Source organism: Suncus etruscus, chromosome 13 (genome assembly GCF_024139225.1).
Source record: "Suncus etruscus isolate mSunEtr1 chromosome 13, mSunEtr1.pri.cur, whole genome shotgun sequence".
NCBI classification, from domain to species: Eukaryota; Metazoa; Chordata; class Mammalia; order Eulipotyphla; family Soricidae; genus Suncus; species Suncus etruscus.
The window spans coordinates 15,807,265-15,827,867 of NC_064860.1; the positions used below are offsets into that span (position 1 = coordinate 15,807,265).

The 20,603-nt window shown below is 40.4% G+C and overlaps 1 protein-coding gene across 1 annotated transcript in view; it reads left to right on the forward strand.

Moving 5' to 3' along the window:
• RASA2 (RAS p21 protein activator 2) overlaps window positions 1-20,603 on the forward strand; it is a 101,806-nt gene that overhangs the window by 70,614 nt on the left and 10,589 nt on the right. The window contains exons 13-19 of the mRNA XM_049785337.1: window positions 787-861; window positions 2,003-2,126; window positions 5,470-5,576; window positions 10,727-10,810; window positions 11,324-11,401; window positions 15,726-15,799; window positions 16,270-16,376. Of these exons, the coding sequence (XP_049641294.1) occupies window positions 787-861; window positions 2,003-2,126; window positions 5,470-5,576; window positions 10,727-10,810; window positions 11,324-11,401; window positions 15,726-15,799; window positions 16,270-16,376 (649 nt within the window). The remainder of the gene's footprint in view (window positions 1-786; window positions 862-2,002; window positions 2,127-5,469; window positions 5,577-10,726; window positions 10,811-11,323; window positions 11,402-15,725; window positions 15,800-16,269; window positions 16,377-20,603) is intronic.

Consider the following 20,603-nt stretch of genomic DNA (forward strand, 5'->3'; position numbering starts at 1 on the left):
AAAAACACACAAACAAACAAAAAGATCAGACAACAATAACAGAAATGATACTCAATCTACATCAAGCTGTACATGTGGGGAGCAACAGTTGGACTAGCATTACTGGGGGTAGAGGAAGGGGAAGTGGGATGCATGCTGGGAACAGGGGTGGAGGGAGGACAACACTGGTGGTGGGAATACCCCTCATTCATTACTCCTATGTGCCTTAAATATCACTGTGAGGGGCCGGGCGGTGGCGCTAAAGGTAAGGTGCCTGCGCTACCTTGGAAGGACCGCGGTTCGATCCCCCGGTGTCCCATATGGTCCCCCAAGCCAGGAGCAACTTCTGAGCAGACAGCCAGGAGTAACCCCTGAGCGTTACCGGGTGTGGCCCAAAAACCAAAAAAAAAATATATATATATATCACTGTGAAAGATTTGTAATTCACTTTGCCCACAATAAAAAAAAATAATTTGAGCTTCTTAAAAACAAAAAGGCACATGATAACGTAAGAATTCTCATTATGTCTATAATATAAACAGAATAATGGATATTATGGGTTTTTTTATTTTTGGATATTATGTTTATGGTACTTTGTTAGTGCATTTGAACTAGCATTTCAAAATCTAGGTGAAATATTTTTATATATGGTTTTGTGTGTGTGTGGTATACATTATTTCCGGGTGGAGTTTTAAACTGTTAGTTTCCATTTTTATAAATAACTGGGTATTATTAAAAGATTAAAGTCATTTTCATTTTGCTAATTTGGTTAGAAAAGAGATTAAATGAAACCATCTTGTTGTTCAGATATGTGAATCCTCTAAATCCTGTGAAATTGACCCTATCAAATTAAAAGAGGGAGACAATGTGGAAAATAATAAGGTAAGTTCATGGTTTCTTTAGCATGCATCAAAATCACTTTACTGGTTGATGCTCTTCTCTCCTGCTAGTGCTATCATCACGCTCTGTGGAGGGAAACACTGCCTTTTCTTCTTGACACAATGCCTGTACTCTTTTTAGCATTTCTTGCATCTCCTGTATTTCAAGGATTGCTTCCTTGCTGGTGTTTGCTGTATTTTTGTTCTTTATTGTCTCTTTTGGCTCTAGTTGCAGTAGTAAAATTAGGCTGTCTCTGTATGCAGCCTGTATCCCCATCCCTGGCCAAGCACTTGCTTTGAGGTCAGTGAGCACATGGAGTTGCTCCCAGAAAAACAGTGCCTCTATTTCAGGTTACAGAATATCATGGTGCCCACATGCCTCCGTATCTGATCCATTTCCCTGACTTCCCTTTGGGCCATTTTATTCTCTACAATTTCTTTTTTTTTTTGTTTTTGTTTTTGTTTTTGGGCCACACCCGGCATTGCTCAGGGGTTACTCCTGGCTGTCTGCTCAGAAATAGCTCCTGGCAGGCACGGGGGACCATATGGGACACCGGGATTCGAACCAACCACCTTTGGTCCTGGATTGGCTGCTTGCAAGGCAAACACCGCTGTGCTATCTCTCCGGGCCCTACAATTTCTTGTAATATTTATTTCACACATTTATCTCTCTCTTTATATCCAGCTAGGCTAAATCTAATTTATTAAATTCGGTCAGAGTACAAACCGTCCTGTTAATGAATTCATTTTGAGAGGGAAAACAAAGCTTTAGAATACTGGTCATGCCACTTACTCTAGCTGCCCGGGGGTGGGGGGTGTGGGGGGGTGATGGTAGGGGATATGGGTTGCAGGAAGGGAAGGGGGGTGGGGTGAGGTAGAGGGAGGACAAATTTGGTGATGGGAATTCCCCTGATTCAATGTTAATACGTACCTAAAATACTACTGTGAAAGATATGTAAGCCAATATGGTCAAAATAAAAATTAAAACGAAAAGAAAAGAAGCTGAAATTAGGGGGGCGGGGGAGAATACTGGTCATGACTGCCTAATAGACCTATTTTCATTACCTCTTTTTTCCATTAAAGGCTACTAGAAACATATAAGGGTCAAAAATATCAAATGTTTGCCTTTCCTTTTTATCCTCTAGGAGAATCTGCGCTACTTTGTAGACAAGTTATTCAGTACAATAGTCAAATCAAGTATGAGCTGTCCCACTGTGATGTGTGATATCTTCTATTCTCTAAGGCAAATGGCTACTCAAAGATTTCCTAGTAAGTACCTGATTTTACTAAAACATACCTTTTCCCCTTACGTTGGATTTATTTTGCGAAGTTATGGTCTACTTGATGTTAAATGCTTAAAGCTTTTTGTAGACATCTATCTGTAGGTAGTGTTTAGCATTTTAATAAGACATCTGATTTAATCTTAAAACATTCCATTTTGTGGAAGTATTCTGGAGGCTCTGAATAAGGAAATTCAAAAGCATTTTCACAAAGTGAAAATTGAGACAGAATATGACAGCATAGAAGTGTTTATTCCAGGAACTTATGAAATTATTAAATATAATGAATATTTTTGTTATTTGCACCAACTACCTTTTCCACATGCATGCATTTAACTAGTGAGAATTTTTGGTTCCATACAACTTTCTTTAAGTAAAAGAGGTCAATTTGGGAAATAAAAGGGAGAGAAAGATGTGTAATCTAAACAGAACACCAGGCCTCTCCAAAGTGGAAAAAAGCAAAGTCTGTATCCCAAGCCTGAATGTGTGACACATTTCCCCAAAATGGGGGAGTGCACCCTGATATAATGAAGTGTATATCTCAGGAAAAATATGGGAAAACTGATTAGATTTGACAGCTTAGAAACTGCAGAAATGGTTTTAGATACTAGGTATATATAATTTTGAGGTATCAATAGTATACTTTAATTTTTCAGGAGTAGTCTTGTCAAACCTTTGCTTGGGAACGTGTCATGAAATTAGGAGTTAACTAAATATTTGCATCTCTGTTCAGTGAACAGACAGCCATAGCTCTCTCTTCATATCTATCTAAAAGGATCAGAGGAAGCACCAACTTTAGCAATCAGTATTACCCAGCTGTGTGATACTCATTTCTTAGGAGACTGCTCTTTTCTTTGCTTTGGGACAGGGAGAGAAAATATGGAGGGGAGGCCTCAGTTATTTGACATGATCAAATTCAGATTCAGAAGTCCTTGTTGATGATACAGCGGAGACTGGACAGTTCATTCAGATAGTAAATGTACCAAATCTAGTCCTCACAGCAACAATGAGAGTAGCAGAGACATTGATGTAGGAAGATGAAATACTGGCTGTGTCCGGTGAGGTCCTGAAAAAGCACAGAGTACTGAGTGAGCAGGCCTAGTGCCAGCCCACAAACTCCTCCCATCTATAAAACCAAGCAGTTGTTCAGCTTTAAGATTAGTTCATAACTCAGCAAACAGTCTCAAATTTAGGCCTGGCCTTCTCCAAAGTACTCCACATCCCCAAGTACCCCACATCCCCAGTGATCTTGGCCCTCGTTATGTATTACTTAAGCCATTTAATTTTTAAATAACTTATCTTAATATCACAGGCTTTTTAAAAATAATATACTTAAGCACTGATTACAAACATTATTTTTACTCCATGTCCTCAAGAAACTACAGTAGTGAAATTTGTAGTAGTGAGTTCTAAGACACTTGCATTTCGTCGTGTGTGCTTCATATGGGAAGCCAGGGTGTGTGTGTGTGTGTGTGTGTATCTTTTTTTATTTTTTTGGTGTTTGGTTTTTGGCGCGTGCGTGTGTTTCTTTTTCTTTTGGTATATGGGTTACACCTGGTGTGTGTGTGTGTGTGTGTGTGTGTGTGTGTGTGTGTGTGTGTGTGTGTGTGTGTATTTCTTTTTCTTTTATTTTTTTGGTGTTTGGTTTTTGGCGCGTGCGTGTGTTTCTTTTTCTTTTGGTATATGGGTTACACCTGGCAGTGCTCAGGGGTTACTCCTGGCTCTATGCTCAGAAATCACTCCTGGCAGGCTCGGGGGACCTTATGGGATGCTGGGATTTGAACCACTGTCCTTCTGCATGACAGGCAAATGCCTTACCTCCATGCTATCTCTCCGCCCCCGCATGCAAGTATTTCTTTTTTTTTTTTGGTTTTTGGGCCACACCCAGCGGTGCTCAGGAGTTACTCTTGGCTGTCTGCTCAGAAACAGCTCCTGGCAGGCTCGGGGGACCATATGGGACACCGGGATTCGAACCAACCACCTTAGGTCCTGGATCGGCTGCTTGCAAGGCAAACACCGCTGTGCTATCTTTCCGGGCCCGCATGCAAGTATTTCTAATGAAGTAAAAACGTTCAGTGACTTGCCCTAGTGAGTAGCTTAGGAGTTAAAATTCAAATCCAGGGGCCGGCGAAGTGGCTCTAGAGGTAAGGTGTCTACCTTGCAAGCGCTAGCCAAGGAAGGACCATGGTTTGATCCCCTGGCGTCCCATATGGTTCCCCAAGCCAGGGGCAATTTCTGAGCGCTTAGCCAGGAGTAACCCCTGAGCATCAAACGGGTGTGGCCCGAAGAAGAAAATTCAAATCCAGACATTCCTTCACTCTTACCAACTTCTCCACCTGTCAGTGGCCAAAGAGCCACCAGATATCTTTAGTTTACTTTTCTTTTATTATAAAATGAAATAGCTTTCTTAAAGTCGAAATTTTGCCAGTGTTTTATTATATCACCTCTGATAGTAATTTTTATTTAATTCTTTGGGCCACACCCAGTGATGTTCAGGGGTTACTCTTGAATCTGCAGTCAGGATTTATCCCTGGCAGTGCTTGGGGATGCTGAAGATTAAACCAAGGTTGGCCACATGCAAGACGAGCCCCCTATCTGCTGTACAATAGCTCTGACCTTTGATCTTAAGATTTTTTGTTTGTTTTTGTTTTTGGGCCATATCTGGCGGTGCTGAGGGCTTACTCCTGGCTCTCTGCTCAGAAATAGCTCCTGGCAGGCTCGGGGGACCATATGGGACGCCGGGATTCGAACCAACCACCTTAGTTCCTGGGTCGGCTGCTTGCAAGGCAAACACTGCTGTGCTATCTCTCTGGTCCCCGATCTTAAGATTTTAAGGGAAAATTGAAACATATCTCCAAACTGAAAAAGAGACTCAGTATTCCCAATAGATAGCACTGGTTACCATATTGTTGTAATTTGAGGGGAAATGTTACAGGTGAGAAAAGAATTACTTTTCCTAATGACAATATTTCAGAAAACTTAGCATCTTTGCCTTTATCATTTCTTCCAGATTTTTTTTAATTCTAAGATTTCCTCCTTTTAATTTAGTCATAATCATTAACTGTCATTTCACTTCATTATTTTTTTTGAATGGGATAGATTGGACCACGTCCTAACAGTGCTCAGGGGCCATATGCAGTATTGGGAATCAAACTGGTTGCAAGCCAAGCACCTTAAACCCTGTGCTTTTCTCTTAGTCCCTTTTCATTGTCATCTACTCAGTCCTGATGGGACAGGTTATAGCGATCCTCCTACTTGGTCTACGTGTCTTTTCAGTATTTCACAAGGCCATCGTGTTTTTGTGCATGACATCTCGCCATTTTTCCCTGCAGATGACCCTCATGTTCAGTACTCTGCTGTGAGCAGCTTTGTATTTCTCCGTTTCTTTGCTGTAGCCGTAGTGTCACCTCATACTTTTCATTTGCGACCTCATCATCCAGTAAGTGTTCTTCTCAAAGCTTTCTTCCACTTTCATTTTTGTTGCAATGAGGAAAGACAATTTCACTTGGTTATGTTGTCTCAGAATTGATGCATAAAGACTGACACAGCCAAAGAAATTCTGGGTATATTTTAGAGAAGGCAAAAAAAAAAGTCTCTTTTTTTGGTTGCTAAAAGATAATACACAAGAGTATTGAAAATTGATAAGTGGTTAGGCTTTGTAATGGGTAAAGAGTGGACTTATAACATTTTCCCTCTACTGTTATATATCCTTACAGATTTTTAGAGCACAAAATGTATTTTATTAGTTAATAGGCTTTATTTTCTTTTTTTGGGGGGGGCCACACCCATTTGACGCTCAGGGGTTACTCCTGGCTATGTGCTCAGAAATCGCCCCTGGCTTGGGGGGGACCATATGGGACACCGGGGGATCGAACTGAGGTCCGTCCTACGCTAGCACTTGCAAGGCAGGCACCTTACCTCTAGCGCCACCTTCCCGGCCCCTATAGGCTTTATTTTCATTTGCAAATAATTCTTATAATTTGGTGGGATCACTGAGTTTTTATTCACCCGAGTGATACTGTAAATATATATTTTTTTATATATTTTGTGGTCAAGTTCTAGTTACTACCATTTACACTATATGGATCCACACATTTTTTAAATTTGTTTTCTTCTCTAGGATATTTTTGGCTGATGATTCAAGCTTTGTGTTCCAAATGTTCTCTAATCTTACATAAATCAGTGATAATAATACTCAGGTATTTTGTAAATAATAGGGAGACCAGAAAGATAAGATAGAGGATAAGGTACTTGCCTTGCAGGTAGCCAACCCACATTTGTCCCCCAGCACCTCATTTGGTCCCCCTTTCTCATCAGCCAGAATTCCTGAGCATCACCAGATGTGGCCCCAAAACAAAACAAGTTTAACAATAGATCAAAATAATAATGCTTACTTTAATTAGGCTTTGTTCTTAGTGTCTTCTGTTTTAAATGAATCTTCCCAGTTTACCTCTTGGTACTCACTTACAGATAAGAAAATATCAGTCTCTTCTCCAAGGCCACTGTTTAACTCAGCAGTCTGTGGTTTGTTTCTGTTCTTGGGCCAGGTGGGTGTTAGAACCTTTGGCAAGCCCCATGTTCTACACTGGAACTGTAATGAGGAAGTGCTCCCTGACTAATGCAGGGAAAGGAAGATGCGTGGGCCTGGAGTAGAATGGACCTAGAGGGCCTCTAAATGCTGCTTCCTACTAAGCACCTGCATCACCATGAAAACTGAACAGAACCATCCTCTCTTGCCAAAGCACTGAGTCACATCAGCAGCGAGTAGGCCAGTGTTCTTTTGTTCACAGAGGTGTTCTTGGTTTTTTGGTTTGGGGCCACACATAGCATTGTTCAGGGATTACTCCTATCTCAGGGTTCACTTTTTGCTTGCCCAGGGGACTATATGGGATGATGGGAATCAAAGCCATCCCGGTCCTCTGTGTGCAAGACAAATGCCCTTGCATTTGTCTGGACTATCACTGTGACCCCATAGAACTATTCTATGGTTGTGTCATTGAAACTGACTGGCAGCAAAATCTTCAGAGCAGCATTTTAGACATAAACAGAACTTCCACCTCTGAACTTGTGGCTGTACTTTGTGTCCACATTGGATTTGCATTTTCTTATACTAGACATTTCAAGAAAGTCCTAACCACAGGCACCATAATTAGCCAGAATGCCAGAAGGATTACTGCAAGCTGTCATTTAACTTCATGGTGGTTTCTTAGTCTGACCTTTTCTTCCATCCTCTCCTTCTAAATGAGAGAATGGGGTAAACCCATAAAGCAACTTAAATCTATCTAAGTAAAACTATTACCTGGTTAATACCAAGTAAGGGGTATAGTCAATTCAGATAGAAACTGAAAGCAAATAATTACACTATCACCACCACCACCCCAATGACTATCAAGACCAGGAGTAATGACATCACGACCAGGACTAAGAGTTGCTGAGTGGTTGGGGACAAGAACTAGCTAAAAATGGCAAATTTTTACACATAGGAATATTTTTTATAATATCTTTACTTAAGCACCATGATTGCAAACATAATTGTAGTTGAGTTTCAGTCATAAAAAGAACACCTCCCCCTTCACCAATGCAACATTTCCACCACCAATGCCCCCATCTCCCTCCTCCATACGAATATTTTGAATTGCAAGTTATTACCTCTTTTAGTAGAAAAGAAAATAGGATTGCAAGAAAAAAAATAAGGTTAAAGAATACATCAATGGAGGTTGGAACCTATGTGTTATAAGCAGGAATCTGCAAGTTCCAAACCCCCTTCCCGAAAAGGAAGAAGTAGTTGAATGCTGCATTATGTAGGAAGTATATCAAAAAATGAGCTTGCCCTACTTCTTAAAGGCATGGGTAGATTCTAGTTTGTAGCACACTGTTCCCACACATTTGAAAATTTAAAATGTTTACACTTTAAAATGTGGACCATGGGGCCAGAGAGATAGCATGGAGGTAAAGCATTTGCCTTACATACAGAAGGTTGGTGGTTCAAATCCCGGCATCCCATATGGTCCCCTGAGCCTGCCAGGAGCGATTTCTGAGCATAGAGCCAGGAATAGCCCTTGAGTGCTGCCGGGTGTGACCCAAAAACCAAAAGGAAAAAAAATGTGGACCATGTTAACATTGACCATTGTTATGAAAATTTTTCTGGAGGCATTGAAGAGCAAATCATCCTTCTGACTTTACTCTAGTTCTCTCTTTGGACTGCTCCTTTCAGGAGCCAGCCAGGGCATACTTCTGAGTTCCAGGCCTTTTTTGGGTTTGGGGGTAGATGTCAATGCTCAGGAATTACTCCTGGCTCTACACTCAGGCGGGGCTTAGGGGACTATATGGGATGCCAGGGATCAAAACCAGGTCAGTCTTGTGCAAAGCAAGTACCTCCCACTGTACTATTGCCCTAGCCCCCATTGACCTCTCTTACATGTGCTGCTGGCTCTGTCACAGTGGCATTTATTCTGCTATTTTAAAAACATAGATCTATAGTTTCTGCTATAAATGTTAAAACCTCAAACCAGGGCAGCATCTTTCTCATAGGCATGTGGCATCTCAGGTAGAAATCCCATTAAATGATGAGTTTTTTCATTGTTGTTGTTGAGTTATTTTGGGAGGAAAGGGGTTATTTTTGAGTCACACCCGGTGGCACTCAGGGTTTACTCTTGGCTCTGCACTCAGAAATCACTCCTGGCAGGCTCAGGGGACCATATGGGATGCCAGGATTCGAACCACCGACCTTCTGCATGCAAGGCAAACACCCTACCTCCATGCTATCTCTTTGGCCCAATGATGAACTTTTTTAAATGTAGATAAATATATGTGTGTTTCTTATGTTTATTTGGGTTTTTTTTTGGGGGGGGTGGCTTTTGTTGTAGTTGTTGTCATCCTTGGGCCACACCCAGCCATGTTCAGGGGTTATCACTGGCTTTCACCTCAGGAATCACTCCTGGTGGTGCTCAGGATTGAACCAGCGTCTGCCATGTGCAAGGCAAGTATCTTGTGCTCATTTTGGCAGCACATATACTAAAAAAAAAGGCAACATCTTGTACTATCTCTGTAGCCCCAGCCTACATGTATTTAGGTAGAGAAGATAATACTAGTAGAGGGGACTTACTAGCAGATTGCTGATATGGAGGATTCAGAAATAGTGTCTTTTAGGGCAGAGAAATACTGCAGGGGTTAAGGTTCTTGCCTTGTATGCAGTCAACTCTAGTTCAGTCCCTGGACTGCATATAGCCAATTGCCTCAGCACTATTGGTGTGGCCTATAACAAGGAAATAGCGTCTTTTAAGAAAATATGACCCATCATTGGGGGTAGGGGTGGTGTGAGATGGACAATTTTCTTGAATTTGATGGTGAAACACACACAAAAGTTTAGATCAAAACTAGCTAAATAGGGGTCAGTACGGTGATGCAAGGGTTAAGGCCTTGCCTGCGCTAGCCTAGGACGGACCGCGGTTCGATCCCCCAGCGTCTCATGGTCCCCCAATCCAGGAGTAATTTCTGAGTGCATAGACAGGAGTAACCCCTGAGCGTCACTGGGTGTGGCCCCCCCCCCCCAAAAAAAGAGCTAAATACCAAGAGTTTCATATAATTCAGTCTAACAGAAAAGTCTTGGAGAAATTTATTAGCACATTTTTTAAAATTTTTATGTTGTAAAAAAACATGGGCCTTTTATAAAAACAATGAAAATTTCCAAAATATTTACTGAACAGTGTTTAAAGTCTGTAACTATGTCTCAGTAAATCATAGTCATACCTCAGGTAGTCTTTTTTCAGGTTATGTTATATGCCAAATGTCTCTTTCCCATTCACTCCTATTTTCAGAGTGTAGATACTAAAATATTCAGGAATGTCAACTAAACAAAAACATTTCTGCATTGACGTGTTCTGTCTTCCAGTAGAAGATATTGTTTATTTGAATACATAAAGCAATGAAAGATGTCCTTGATCGTTACAAGGAAATTGATGGTACTAATGGAGTATTAGTGAAAACTCACACAGCTATATACTTTTTTTTTTTGGTAGAAGGAGCAGTAACTTACTAGGAACTCTGTTTAGTTCGTTTTTTATATATTCTTTCTGAAGACAATCCTAAAAGGCCTTGAAGAACAAAACCAAATAGTTGCCCGCTGCTGAGATGCTTTATGAGCTGTTACTATTTTATTTGTACAGCCAGTTTAGGTCTTTCTTGATATAAAAACTTGATTACAGATTCATATAAATTATTGAATATGCTTGCAGATAGATTGAGTACAGAAAATTTGGAAACTGCTATTCTAAGATACAAGGTAGATAAATGTAAATTCTGTGGACATTTCCAGACTCTAAAAGGAATACCTAAAAAAGGGATACCTAAAAATACAAAACAAAAAACAAAAGTGATGTCTGTATATTAGTCATAAAAGGGTAATATTGTGTATAATTACTTTTATCAATGGCCTGTCAGTACTTTTTCCTTTCAGTTCATCTTTAGCTAGATTTTATCTGTTTGAATATTTTTGAAGCACTGTCTAGGGGCAATATAGCCTATTCTCTATTTTACTTTTTTGGACAAATTTAATTTCTTGGAAACTACTGAATTTTGTATCTTCTTTAGGATGCACAGACAATCAGAACATTAACTCTCCTCTCAAAAACAATTCAGACTTTGGGAAGCTGGGGGAGCCTATCCAAAAGCAAGGTGAGTCTTCACTTTTTTTTTTTTTTTTTTGGTTTTTGGGCCACACCCTGTGACACTCAGGGGTTACTCCTGGCTATGCGCTCAGAAGTTGCTCCTGGCTTGGGGGACCATATGGGACACCGGGGGATCGAACCGCGGTCCGTCCTAGGCTAGCGCAGGCAAGGCAGGCACCTTACCTCCAGCGCCACCTCCCGGCCCCGAGTCTTCACATCTTTTGCTTTGTTCTCTTACTTCTAGATGCTGTTTCACTCTGTCTTTGGCTCTCCCACATGCCTTCTTTTCCAAATAAAAAAAAAGGCAAACCCTAACATTCACAGATGCAGTTACTATTTCAGGGAGATGCTATACCATTGTCACCTAACTATTGAAAAAAAAACTTGAGTTCCACAGACCTGTAATTCTCCCGAAATTCCTGATAGAATCCTTTCAGACCTAACTCTCAGTTTAAAGTATAGAGTTCATGACATTCACAGCTCTCTGCCTAATTTGTAAATCCTGTGTGTTTTTTCTTAGTCAAGTTTCAAGGAGACGTTCATGTGTGAATTTTTCAAAATGTTTCAAGAAGAAGGATATATCATAGCAGTTAAAAAGGTATGTTTGCTTTATTATGGAAATAGTATCTTGTGATACTATTTCTAGGAGCTAGTCCTATCTCTTCCCATGCAAAACTATTGATTTCCTTGCTGAGTTTTAGCAAGAACTACTATTGCCGGTGTGACTTGGTAACAGATCATGTTGGCACTCTGACCATTTGAATGAATTTTGTTGTTTTTGGGTTTTGGTTTTGCCACACCTGACAATGCTGAGAAGTTACTCCTAGCTCTGCAGTTAGGAATTGCTTCTGGTAGTGCTTGGGAAGGCAGGGATTGAACCCAGGTTGGTCACATGCAAAGAAAATGCCTTATGTATCTTACTATCTCTCCAGCCCCCTGAATGCATAATTATTGATTTGTGGTATATTACAAGATGTTTTGACAACCAAGAATGTCTTGCCAAATGGGCAAAATGCCACTAATTTTAAACCTTTGGTCAAGGGGTAAAGGCTTAGTGTATTTTGTGGATATAATTGCTGTAATAAAAGAAATTATTAAACACTTTATAAATAGTATAAACTTTGGCAGTAACCCAAAGAAAGTTGCTATAAACTAAAAGGCTTAAAAGCCTTCTACAGAGCAGTGGCACAAGCAGTAAGGTGTTTGCCTTGCACACGCTAACCTAGGATGGACCGCGGTTCGATCATCCGGCATCCCATGTGATGCAGTCTGTGATACAAAAATTGGCTTACTTAGAAACTGGGAATATTTTGAAAGGCTCTTTGGTCCTGAATTCTCTTAAACAAATGAGACATTATTGCAGCACCCAAAAAACTCTATAAATAGGCACTTAGTAAATACTAAGGGTTTTTAAATTTAGAGCCAAGGAAAAAAGGAGTGAATTGTTTTATTTAGCCTAGTAAAAGTTCAGCCAAGATTTATGCAGCCATTGAAAGATTTTAAGTAGCCTTTCAAAATAATTGTAGGCAATGAAAATGCTGGCCTTTCACTAGTAGGACATTGTTGAGACATTTGAGGGACAATGTGCAGACTTAGGACAGCATGTGATGGCGTCCTCTCTTGTTTTTCCTTTGTTCACGCACTGGTAGCATCTGATTTCAGCAGAATGGGTTGAGTGGGTGATGTCAGCAAAGAGACTGTTTGGCTGCCAGGATTTCTGTGCCCTTATCTCAGTCACCCACTCGTAGGCCGTCAGTACAGTCTTTTTCAAATTTGGCTCTAGACTCCTAAACTGACAGCAGCTCTTTGTCCCTAATGTACTGTTTTCCTTTCTTATTTACCAGTAAACTCAGAGACAGTGCCATGCTAGAAGCCTCTAAATCAGGGGTCCTCAAATTTTTTAGACAGGGAGCCAGTTCACTGTCCCTCAGACCTTTAGAAGGCTGGACTATAGTAAAAACAAAAATTAAGAACAAATTCCTACGCACACTGCATATATCTTATTTACAAGGGAAGAAACAAAACGGGAACAAATACAATATTTAAGTTAAGTAAAATTAAATCAACAAACTTACCAATATTTCAATGGGAACTATGGGCCTGTTTTGGCTAATGAGATGGTCAACGTCCGGTTCCATATTTGTCACTGCTAGTCATAACACATGCACACAAGTGTGCATCCCTTAGTCTTGATCTGGTGGGAGATTTCAAATGTTTCATTCTAGAAAGAGTCTGTTCACAGACGTAAGTGCTGCCAAAGATGGTTGTCATTTTGAGTGCATTGTTCCTGCAATGAGGATATGTCTCAGAGAGCAGAGATGCATAAAAATTAAATTGATTTAGGGCCGGAGAGATAGCATGGAGGTAAGACGTTTCAAACAGAAGGACAGTGGTTTGTATCCCGGCATCCCATATGGTCCCCTGTGCCTGCCAGGGGCGATTTCTGAGCATAGAGCCAGGAATAACCCCTGAGCTTTGCCGGGTGTGACCCAAAAACCAAAAAACAAACAAAAATTGACTTGACTTGAATGCATCTTTCAGAAAGTCACAATTCTTCAATTCAGCCAGTTCCATTTGGTAAATGGTATTCACATTTTCAATGTCAATAGAAAATGGGTTGCAGGAAAGCTAAATGTCCTGTTCGTGGAGATGAAGCTCCTTTAAATCTAATTTTTAACTCTTTTTGCAATATTTCCAGTGAATTCACACATTTTGTTTGGAAATGCAACCAATGGTTTTTTTCATTAACAGATTTTGAGTTTAAATTGTTGAGTAGCTCTGTTACTTCTGTCATTAAGGCAAGGTGCCATTACCATTCTGCATCATTGAGCTCTGGTACGACTTTGTTTTTTGAAAGCAGAAAAGTTGTAATCTGTGGAATAACTCATAGAAACATTTCAAAACTCTCCCTCGACTCAGCCAACAAACTTCTCTGTGATACAGAACATCTTCATAGTAAACATTTAGCTCAGACAAAAATTTCTGAAATTGTCTGTGGCTTAGTGCATGAGCTCTAATGAAGTCAACACAAGATACTACAATTTTCATAACAGAGTCCCACTTCAATGATTTACAACACAGCGCTTGTTGGTGGATGAAGCAGTGTATGACTATTGGATGAGAATGGTTATTTTTTTTTTCATCTTTGATTAATGCCAAGCAATCACTCCTTTCTTAGACCCCACCATTTTAGGAGCACCATCAGTTGTCACACTTAGCCCAGTCCAGCTCCAAACCATTCAGTTTGGCAAACCTTTTCATTGATATCCTTGCCTGTTGTTCCTTTGATGCTTTGTAGTACAGCAAGCTCTTCTGTAACTTCAAAATAATCATTCGTCCCACAAATAAAAATTAGAAGTTGTGAAGAATCACAAACATCTTTGTTTTTGTCGAGTGCCAAGGAAAAATACGAAACGAAAGTTTCCTGGTGGAGTTTTGCAAATGTAAATCATGTCATCTGCAAAACGAGAGCTTGACTTCTTCTATCTTTTTCTTGCCTAATTGCTATGGCAAGTACTTTCAGTTCTATGTTAATAGGAGTGGTGAGAGGGGGCAGCCTTGTTTTGTACCAGATTTTTTTGGTTTGTTTTTGGGCCACACTCGGCAGTGCTCAGCGGTTACTCCTGGCTCTGTGCTCAGAAATTGCTCCTGGCAGGCTTGGGGGACCATATGGGATGCCAGGAAACAAACCGAGGTCAATCCAGGGTTGGCTGCGTGCAAAGCAAACACCCTACCACTGTACTATTGCTTAGGCACCCCTCTTTTTTTTTTTTTTTTTTGCTACCAGATTTTAGAGGAAAGGCTTTCAGTTTATCTCCATTGAGTAATATTTGCTATGGCTTGGCTTGTGATAAATGTCTAACTATACTGAGAAAAGTTTCTTCCATTTCCATCTTATTGAGAGTTTTCATCTTGAATGGGTGTTAGACTTAAGTCTTTTTTTATTGCTATGTTTTTTTTGGGGGACCATATCTGGCAATGGTCCGGGGTAACTCCTGGTTCTCCACTCAGGAATCACCCCCTGGCAGTGCATGAAGAACCATATGGAGTGCAGGGATTGAACCCACGTAGCCACATGCAAGACAAATTCCCTATCTGCTGTGCTATATGGCTCTGACCCTTAGACCTCGTTCATGACTAGAGATTTGCAATCCTTGTTACCGAAGAACTGCCAATAAGTAGTAGCAATTGCTGCAACTCATTCACTATGTCTCAGGGTTCAATTCAATTACACGTAATAGGAGCAGTAAACTCTCCAATTGGATGTTATGCCATATAAGGGCTCTACTGCACTATTTGAAAGTGTCAAAACTATTCTCACTTGCCTTACAAAAGTAAGTTATACGTTGAATTTGGTTTAGTAAGCCATAACTCAGTGATCCAGACCTGAAAAAAGGTTCACAATCCCAGAGCTAAAATCTTTGAGACCAGAAAATATTTCAAGATTCAATTTTTGAAAGATGCATCTATGTTACCTGTTATATACTACCCTCCAGTGGAGTTTGAGTAGCACCTCATGATTCAGCATTTACATGGTAGGCACAATGTACGGATATTCACACCATGCAGGATAAATGCAAACTAAATGTTGCCAATTAGATGGAGATATACAACCAAATAGCTATTATTAGTCAAAAAACAAATAGCATATTCAGAGCTTTATAAATCTCAGAATTGCTGTTAAGGGATTGTGTACTAAATTCTATCTACAGAGAATGTTATACTTGATTTTGGATTAAGATCCTTTTTAAAGAACTGTCACTTATAAATTAAGAACATTTATTATTAAATGTGTTTTGCTTTATAAATTATACTTACATGCTTTCCTTAATAATGAAGAACTTCACAGCATTATTTAAAACGGAAACAATGTCTGATGTCCCTTATTACAAAGTGTAATAATCGCTCATTTCTCCATTTAGTTCTTGGATGAAATTTCATCTACTGAAACGAAAGAGTCCAGTGGTACAAGTGAACCAGTGCACTTGAAAGAAGGGTAATTAAAGGGAATTAGTTATTCTTCAGGTTCCAATAATAGATACTAAGTACAAAGAGCGTGGGCCTGAAAAATTGGGGCTTTTGTACTGTGCTAGGCTTTTTATTCCTGATTAATTTAATACCTCATTCATTCGGTCTTAGAGTTATTTCATAAATGAGGTCATGTATATTGGAGTACTCTGAAAAGGTAACAGTACCATAACAAGTTAGTCTTTGACTGTTGTCACTGTAAATTTCAGAGGGAAGTCGTGCATTTTGCTCTTTATAATTTGTACTGGCTAGCAGTTAGGTTTATAGACCAACTTTATTTCCTTAGAATGGCTAATCTAAATGCAAGAGTCGCTGATAACAAAATCATCCTCAAATACCTAACATCATCTCATAAATCCATCCATGTGTTTTAAATTAAGGGACAGTTCTTTGTTTCTGATATTTGTAGTTAAATGTTTGTCTCCATTGTTTGGGCAGTGAAATGTATAAACGAGCTCAGGGAAGAACTCGGATTGGAAAGAAGAATTTCAAGAAACGGTGGTTCTGCTTAACAAGCAGGGAGCTTACCTACCACAAACAACCAGGTAGTTGTGTTTATGCTCTGTGGTGGGGCCTTCTCCAATCTGTAATGAAGCTATCTTTTTTACTGTTTAATGTTAATTGTACCGAATCATTTAACTGATTGTACTATACATATATTCAAATGACTGAAGATGAAGTAGACTACAATGTGTCCTTCCTGACATCATTCTTTAAAGCTAAGTTCATTTTGGATATTTTATAAGTTATATTTTGAAAAGCGCTTTATATTATTCTAATTATGTCTACATTACAACATATTGAGATCAAACTCAAGATAAATTAGTCCTTCTCCTTGAATAAATAAGCTTTTCCTCTCCACTTAAAGCATTTCCTAATCTAAATCAATTTTTTCCTTTTTGTCTTTTAAGACGCTGGTGATAATTCTGTACCTTTTTCTTCATTAAGTAGATTCCCCATATAAACATAAATTATTTTTTAGTTTGTAGACCCACAGTTCTTAAGACTGTTGTGGGCCAGAGATGTGTTTCAATGGTAAAGTGTTTGCATATGCACGTAAGACTGATTTTGATCCCTTATACCAGTAGTCCTCATACTTTTTAAACAAGGGTCCAATTCACTGTTCCTCATACCATTGGAGGGCCGAACTGTAGTAAAAGCAGAAACTATGAACAAATTCCTTTGCACACTGCATATATCTTTTTTTTTTTTTGGTGTGTTTTTTTTTTTTGTTTTTTGGGCCACATCCGTTTGATGCTCAGGGGTTACTCCTGGCTAAGCGCTCAGAAATCGCCCCTGGCTTGGGGGGACCATATGGGATGCCAGGGGATCGAACCACGGTCCTTCCTTGCTAGCACTTGCAAGGCTGACACCTTACCTCTAGCGCCACCTCACCGGCCCCCACACTGCATATATCTTATTTACAAGTGAAGAAACAAAACATGAACAAATACAATATGTGGCCCACAGGCCATCGTTTGAGGACCACTGCTTACACTATGAGGGAAAAAAAAGAATCTGTTTTGATCAGTGATCATTTTGTTTATTTTTGTATTGTGGCTACACCCAGTGATTATCAGGGCTTATTCCTTGCTCTCCACTCAGGAATTACTCCTGGTAGTGCATAGGGGATAATATAGACTGCCAAGAATTGAACCACGGTTGACTCCGTGCAAGACAAGCACTCTATCCACTTTATGATCACTCCAGCCCCCATTCTGATCCGTGATCCTCTAAGAATAAGATAGGGTATGAAGTTTTGTGATTCTATGCCAAAACCTACAGCTCTTAAGTATCTGTGCTTTTTGCTTTTAACTATTTTGATGGATTTTTCTAAAATGTATTACATGCTTCCCTGTCTTCTAAAAAAGAGTTCATTGAACGTAAGTTAACATTTCTCAATGACGTGGGCTGTCCTTAATCATGTGATGGTCATACAGTGCTCTGGCCCAGTCATGTTTCCAGGGCTGCTGCTGGCTCTGTGCAGTTGTCCATTCCCCAGCTCAATGGCTTGGATTTCTGTGCTTTGTTATGTTCTGTGTTTGCTTTCTCTGTCCCCTTTCTGTTCAGACTGTCTGTGATCCCTAAGTTAACTCCCTCCCACCCATTTACTGCTGAGATACTCTAAAGATGCACAGGTACTGTTGTCCATAGACTAAAACTCTGGACCACTTGGGGACTGTCCCCTATGAAAAAACTACGTGGGCTTTTGGTGTTTTCTAGATTGTTCAGCTTATTATGCCTTATTTCTCATGTTCTGGTCACCCAGACTGCTCGACAGACTGGTGCTCAGTGGCTTTGTTATCACCCACAGTTTTTATAATTAATTCAAAATGTTTAAGTCTTTCTGCCATCCTCAAATGTGGCATCTTCCTTGAATGTTTTTTAGGTTGCAATTTAGCCCATCTCCTAGAAGCTGTATGCTAGAATCCAACACGTTCTGGATGTTCCAGCTTCTGCTTAATCTTTCACCTTATTCTCCAGTTGGTTTTTACACTTTCTCTGACTCGTGCTCAGCCTAGAATTCCTTCTTAGAAGTTGTTCGGCTCCTTCAGTTGAGCTGTTTCCTTACTGTGCTTATATTATAGTGCCCAGCATAGCTGCCCCAACACAAAACCCACTAACAGGGACGTGGAATGCTCTTGCATTTATTGATTACTGAGATTACCGTTAAGTTTTGTTTTCTGGGTTTATTTTCTCTTTTCAGTGGGGTAATCTGAAGTACAGTCCCTTAATGTGCTCCCTTTTCAGAAATAAAAACGGTGACTCAGCATCTCTTAGCTGCACCCACAGCTGCCACTGTTCCCACTCCATCTTTCCACTTCTGGGAAACACGAAGGGGAAAAACTAGAGGGACAGTTTGGGCACCTTGCTCCACTTTTACATTGTTAACAGGAAATTTTAACTTTTTCGTTGACAGTTTAAATCTACAGTCAAGTTAGAGAGAATTTTCTCATCTTTTCTCTTTGTTCTTCTCTTCACATGTCCCAGCCATCTGGAATTTTAATACGAGGTTTGATTTTTGTCCTTTTTTTTTTTTTTTACCCCAGCCCCCACTGATTTTGCCCTTTAAGATTATGGTATGATTTTTTTTTCTCATGTTTTATCCTTTTTAAAAATAAAAGTTTCAAAAAACAAAGTTTCTTTAGCTAGCACTATTTCTTTTTTCCTTTTTTTTTTTTTTTTTTTGGTTTTTGGGGCCACACCCAGTGACACTTAAGGGTTACTCCTGGCTATGCGCTCAGAAATCACTCCTGGCTTGGGGGACCATACGGGACACTGGGAATCAAACTGAAGTCCATCCTGAGTCAGCCATATGCAAGGCAATCGCCCTACCACTGAACTATCGCTTCAGTCCCTGCTCGGCACTATTCCTAATGTGAACACACTTATCTTTCTTTTTATTTTGCAAAAGAAATTTAACAAATTTTCAGATAGGCCTTATGGTTTCTTACATATAAAAAAAATTTGCATTTGATCCTACTCCTGACTGATAGGCTGGACTTGAAATCCTTTTCCCTTAGCTGATGTGAATTTGGGTGCTGGGGTGCTGCTCGGCCTGAATTTTCTTCCTAGAAACTCTTAGGCCACCCATTATCAACGTCTTTTTTTCTAGTCCTTGGTGCTTTTTTTCCCCTTCCATCCTGCACAGTCTTGACAGACCCTTCTGTCTAAAGAGTCTGCCTCTCAGAGGTTTTCATTGGTGATTTTCTCCTGTGCAGTGTTTCAGAAATGCTTTCCACATGATCAGTAGGATTTTGCATTGCATCCACAATGGCAACTGGATTTTTTTTACTGTCTACTTTTGTCCTTTTGTAATGTTTTTGGAAAGTTCTCAGTAAAAAACTTTCTGTGTTACTAATTCTTTCTTCAGCTCATTCTGGCTAACACCATTGGCCTGCAATGAGCTCTCCTGATAGTAAAGCAGTGTACACATCTGGGGACAGCACACTTGCCCCACATCCACTGCCCTGGTTTGTTTGTCAGCAACTGCAGCAATTGTCGACAATGTGTCTTGCTTCCATAAGAAATCTAAAGAAAGAAACTCCCTGCAGCATTTAAACAACTCTTGGGGGATGTCTGTGGTCCCCCACTGAGGAGACATGGACATTTCAACTTCCTGTCCTGGCCTCCAAAGAGGCCTTCTCTGTCCTTCCTGTTGTATATGATACGTTGCAGTGATTTGCTCGGTTTTTGTTTTCCAGTATGTTCAGTTGCTTGAATGTTCAGGAGCTTATTGCTGGCAGTAGGGAGTGAGGGCACAGAGCAACTGCTGGGGGTCAGAGTGGGGAGTACCAAGGCTACCTTGTGTCTACCTTCTGGAGGGATGCGAGGTACTCTCCTCTCTCCACTTAGTTCATATCCTCACTCCTTGTGCTTGAGACTGTCCGTTGACTGCGGCTTTGCATAGTAGGAGTCAAGGGTGGCTGGCTGAGGGCCCAATAGGGAGCCCAGCTATTCTTAAGGCAGCTCACCCATGAATCCTGCTCCCTCCCCATGACTGAATACATCCCCCAGGTGCCTGTCCCCTGGCTTCTTTTTTGTTTGGTTTGGTTTTTGGGTCATACCCAGCGGTGTTTAGAGTTACTCCTGGCTCTGTGCTCAGAAACCGCTCCTCGCAGGCACGGGGGACCATATAGGATGCGGGATTCGAACCATCGTCCATCCTGGATCGGCTGCTTGCAAGGCAAACGCCCTACCGCTGTGCTATCTCTCTGGCCCCTGGCTTCTAATGCTCTTCTCAGCACACAGCAGCTGGTTTGCTTCGTGTA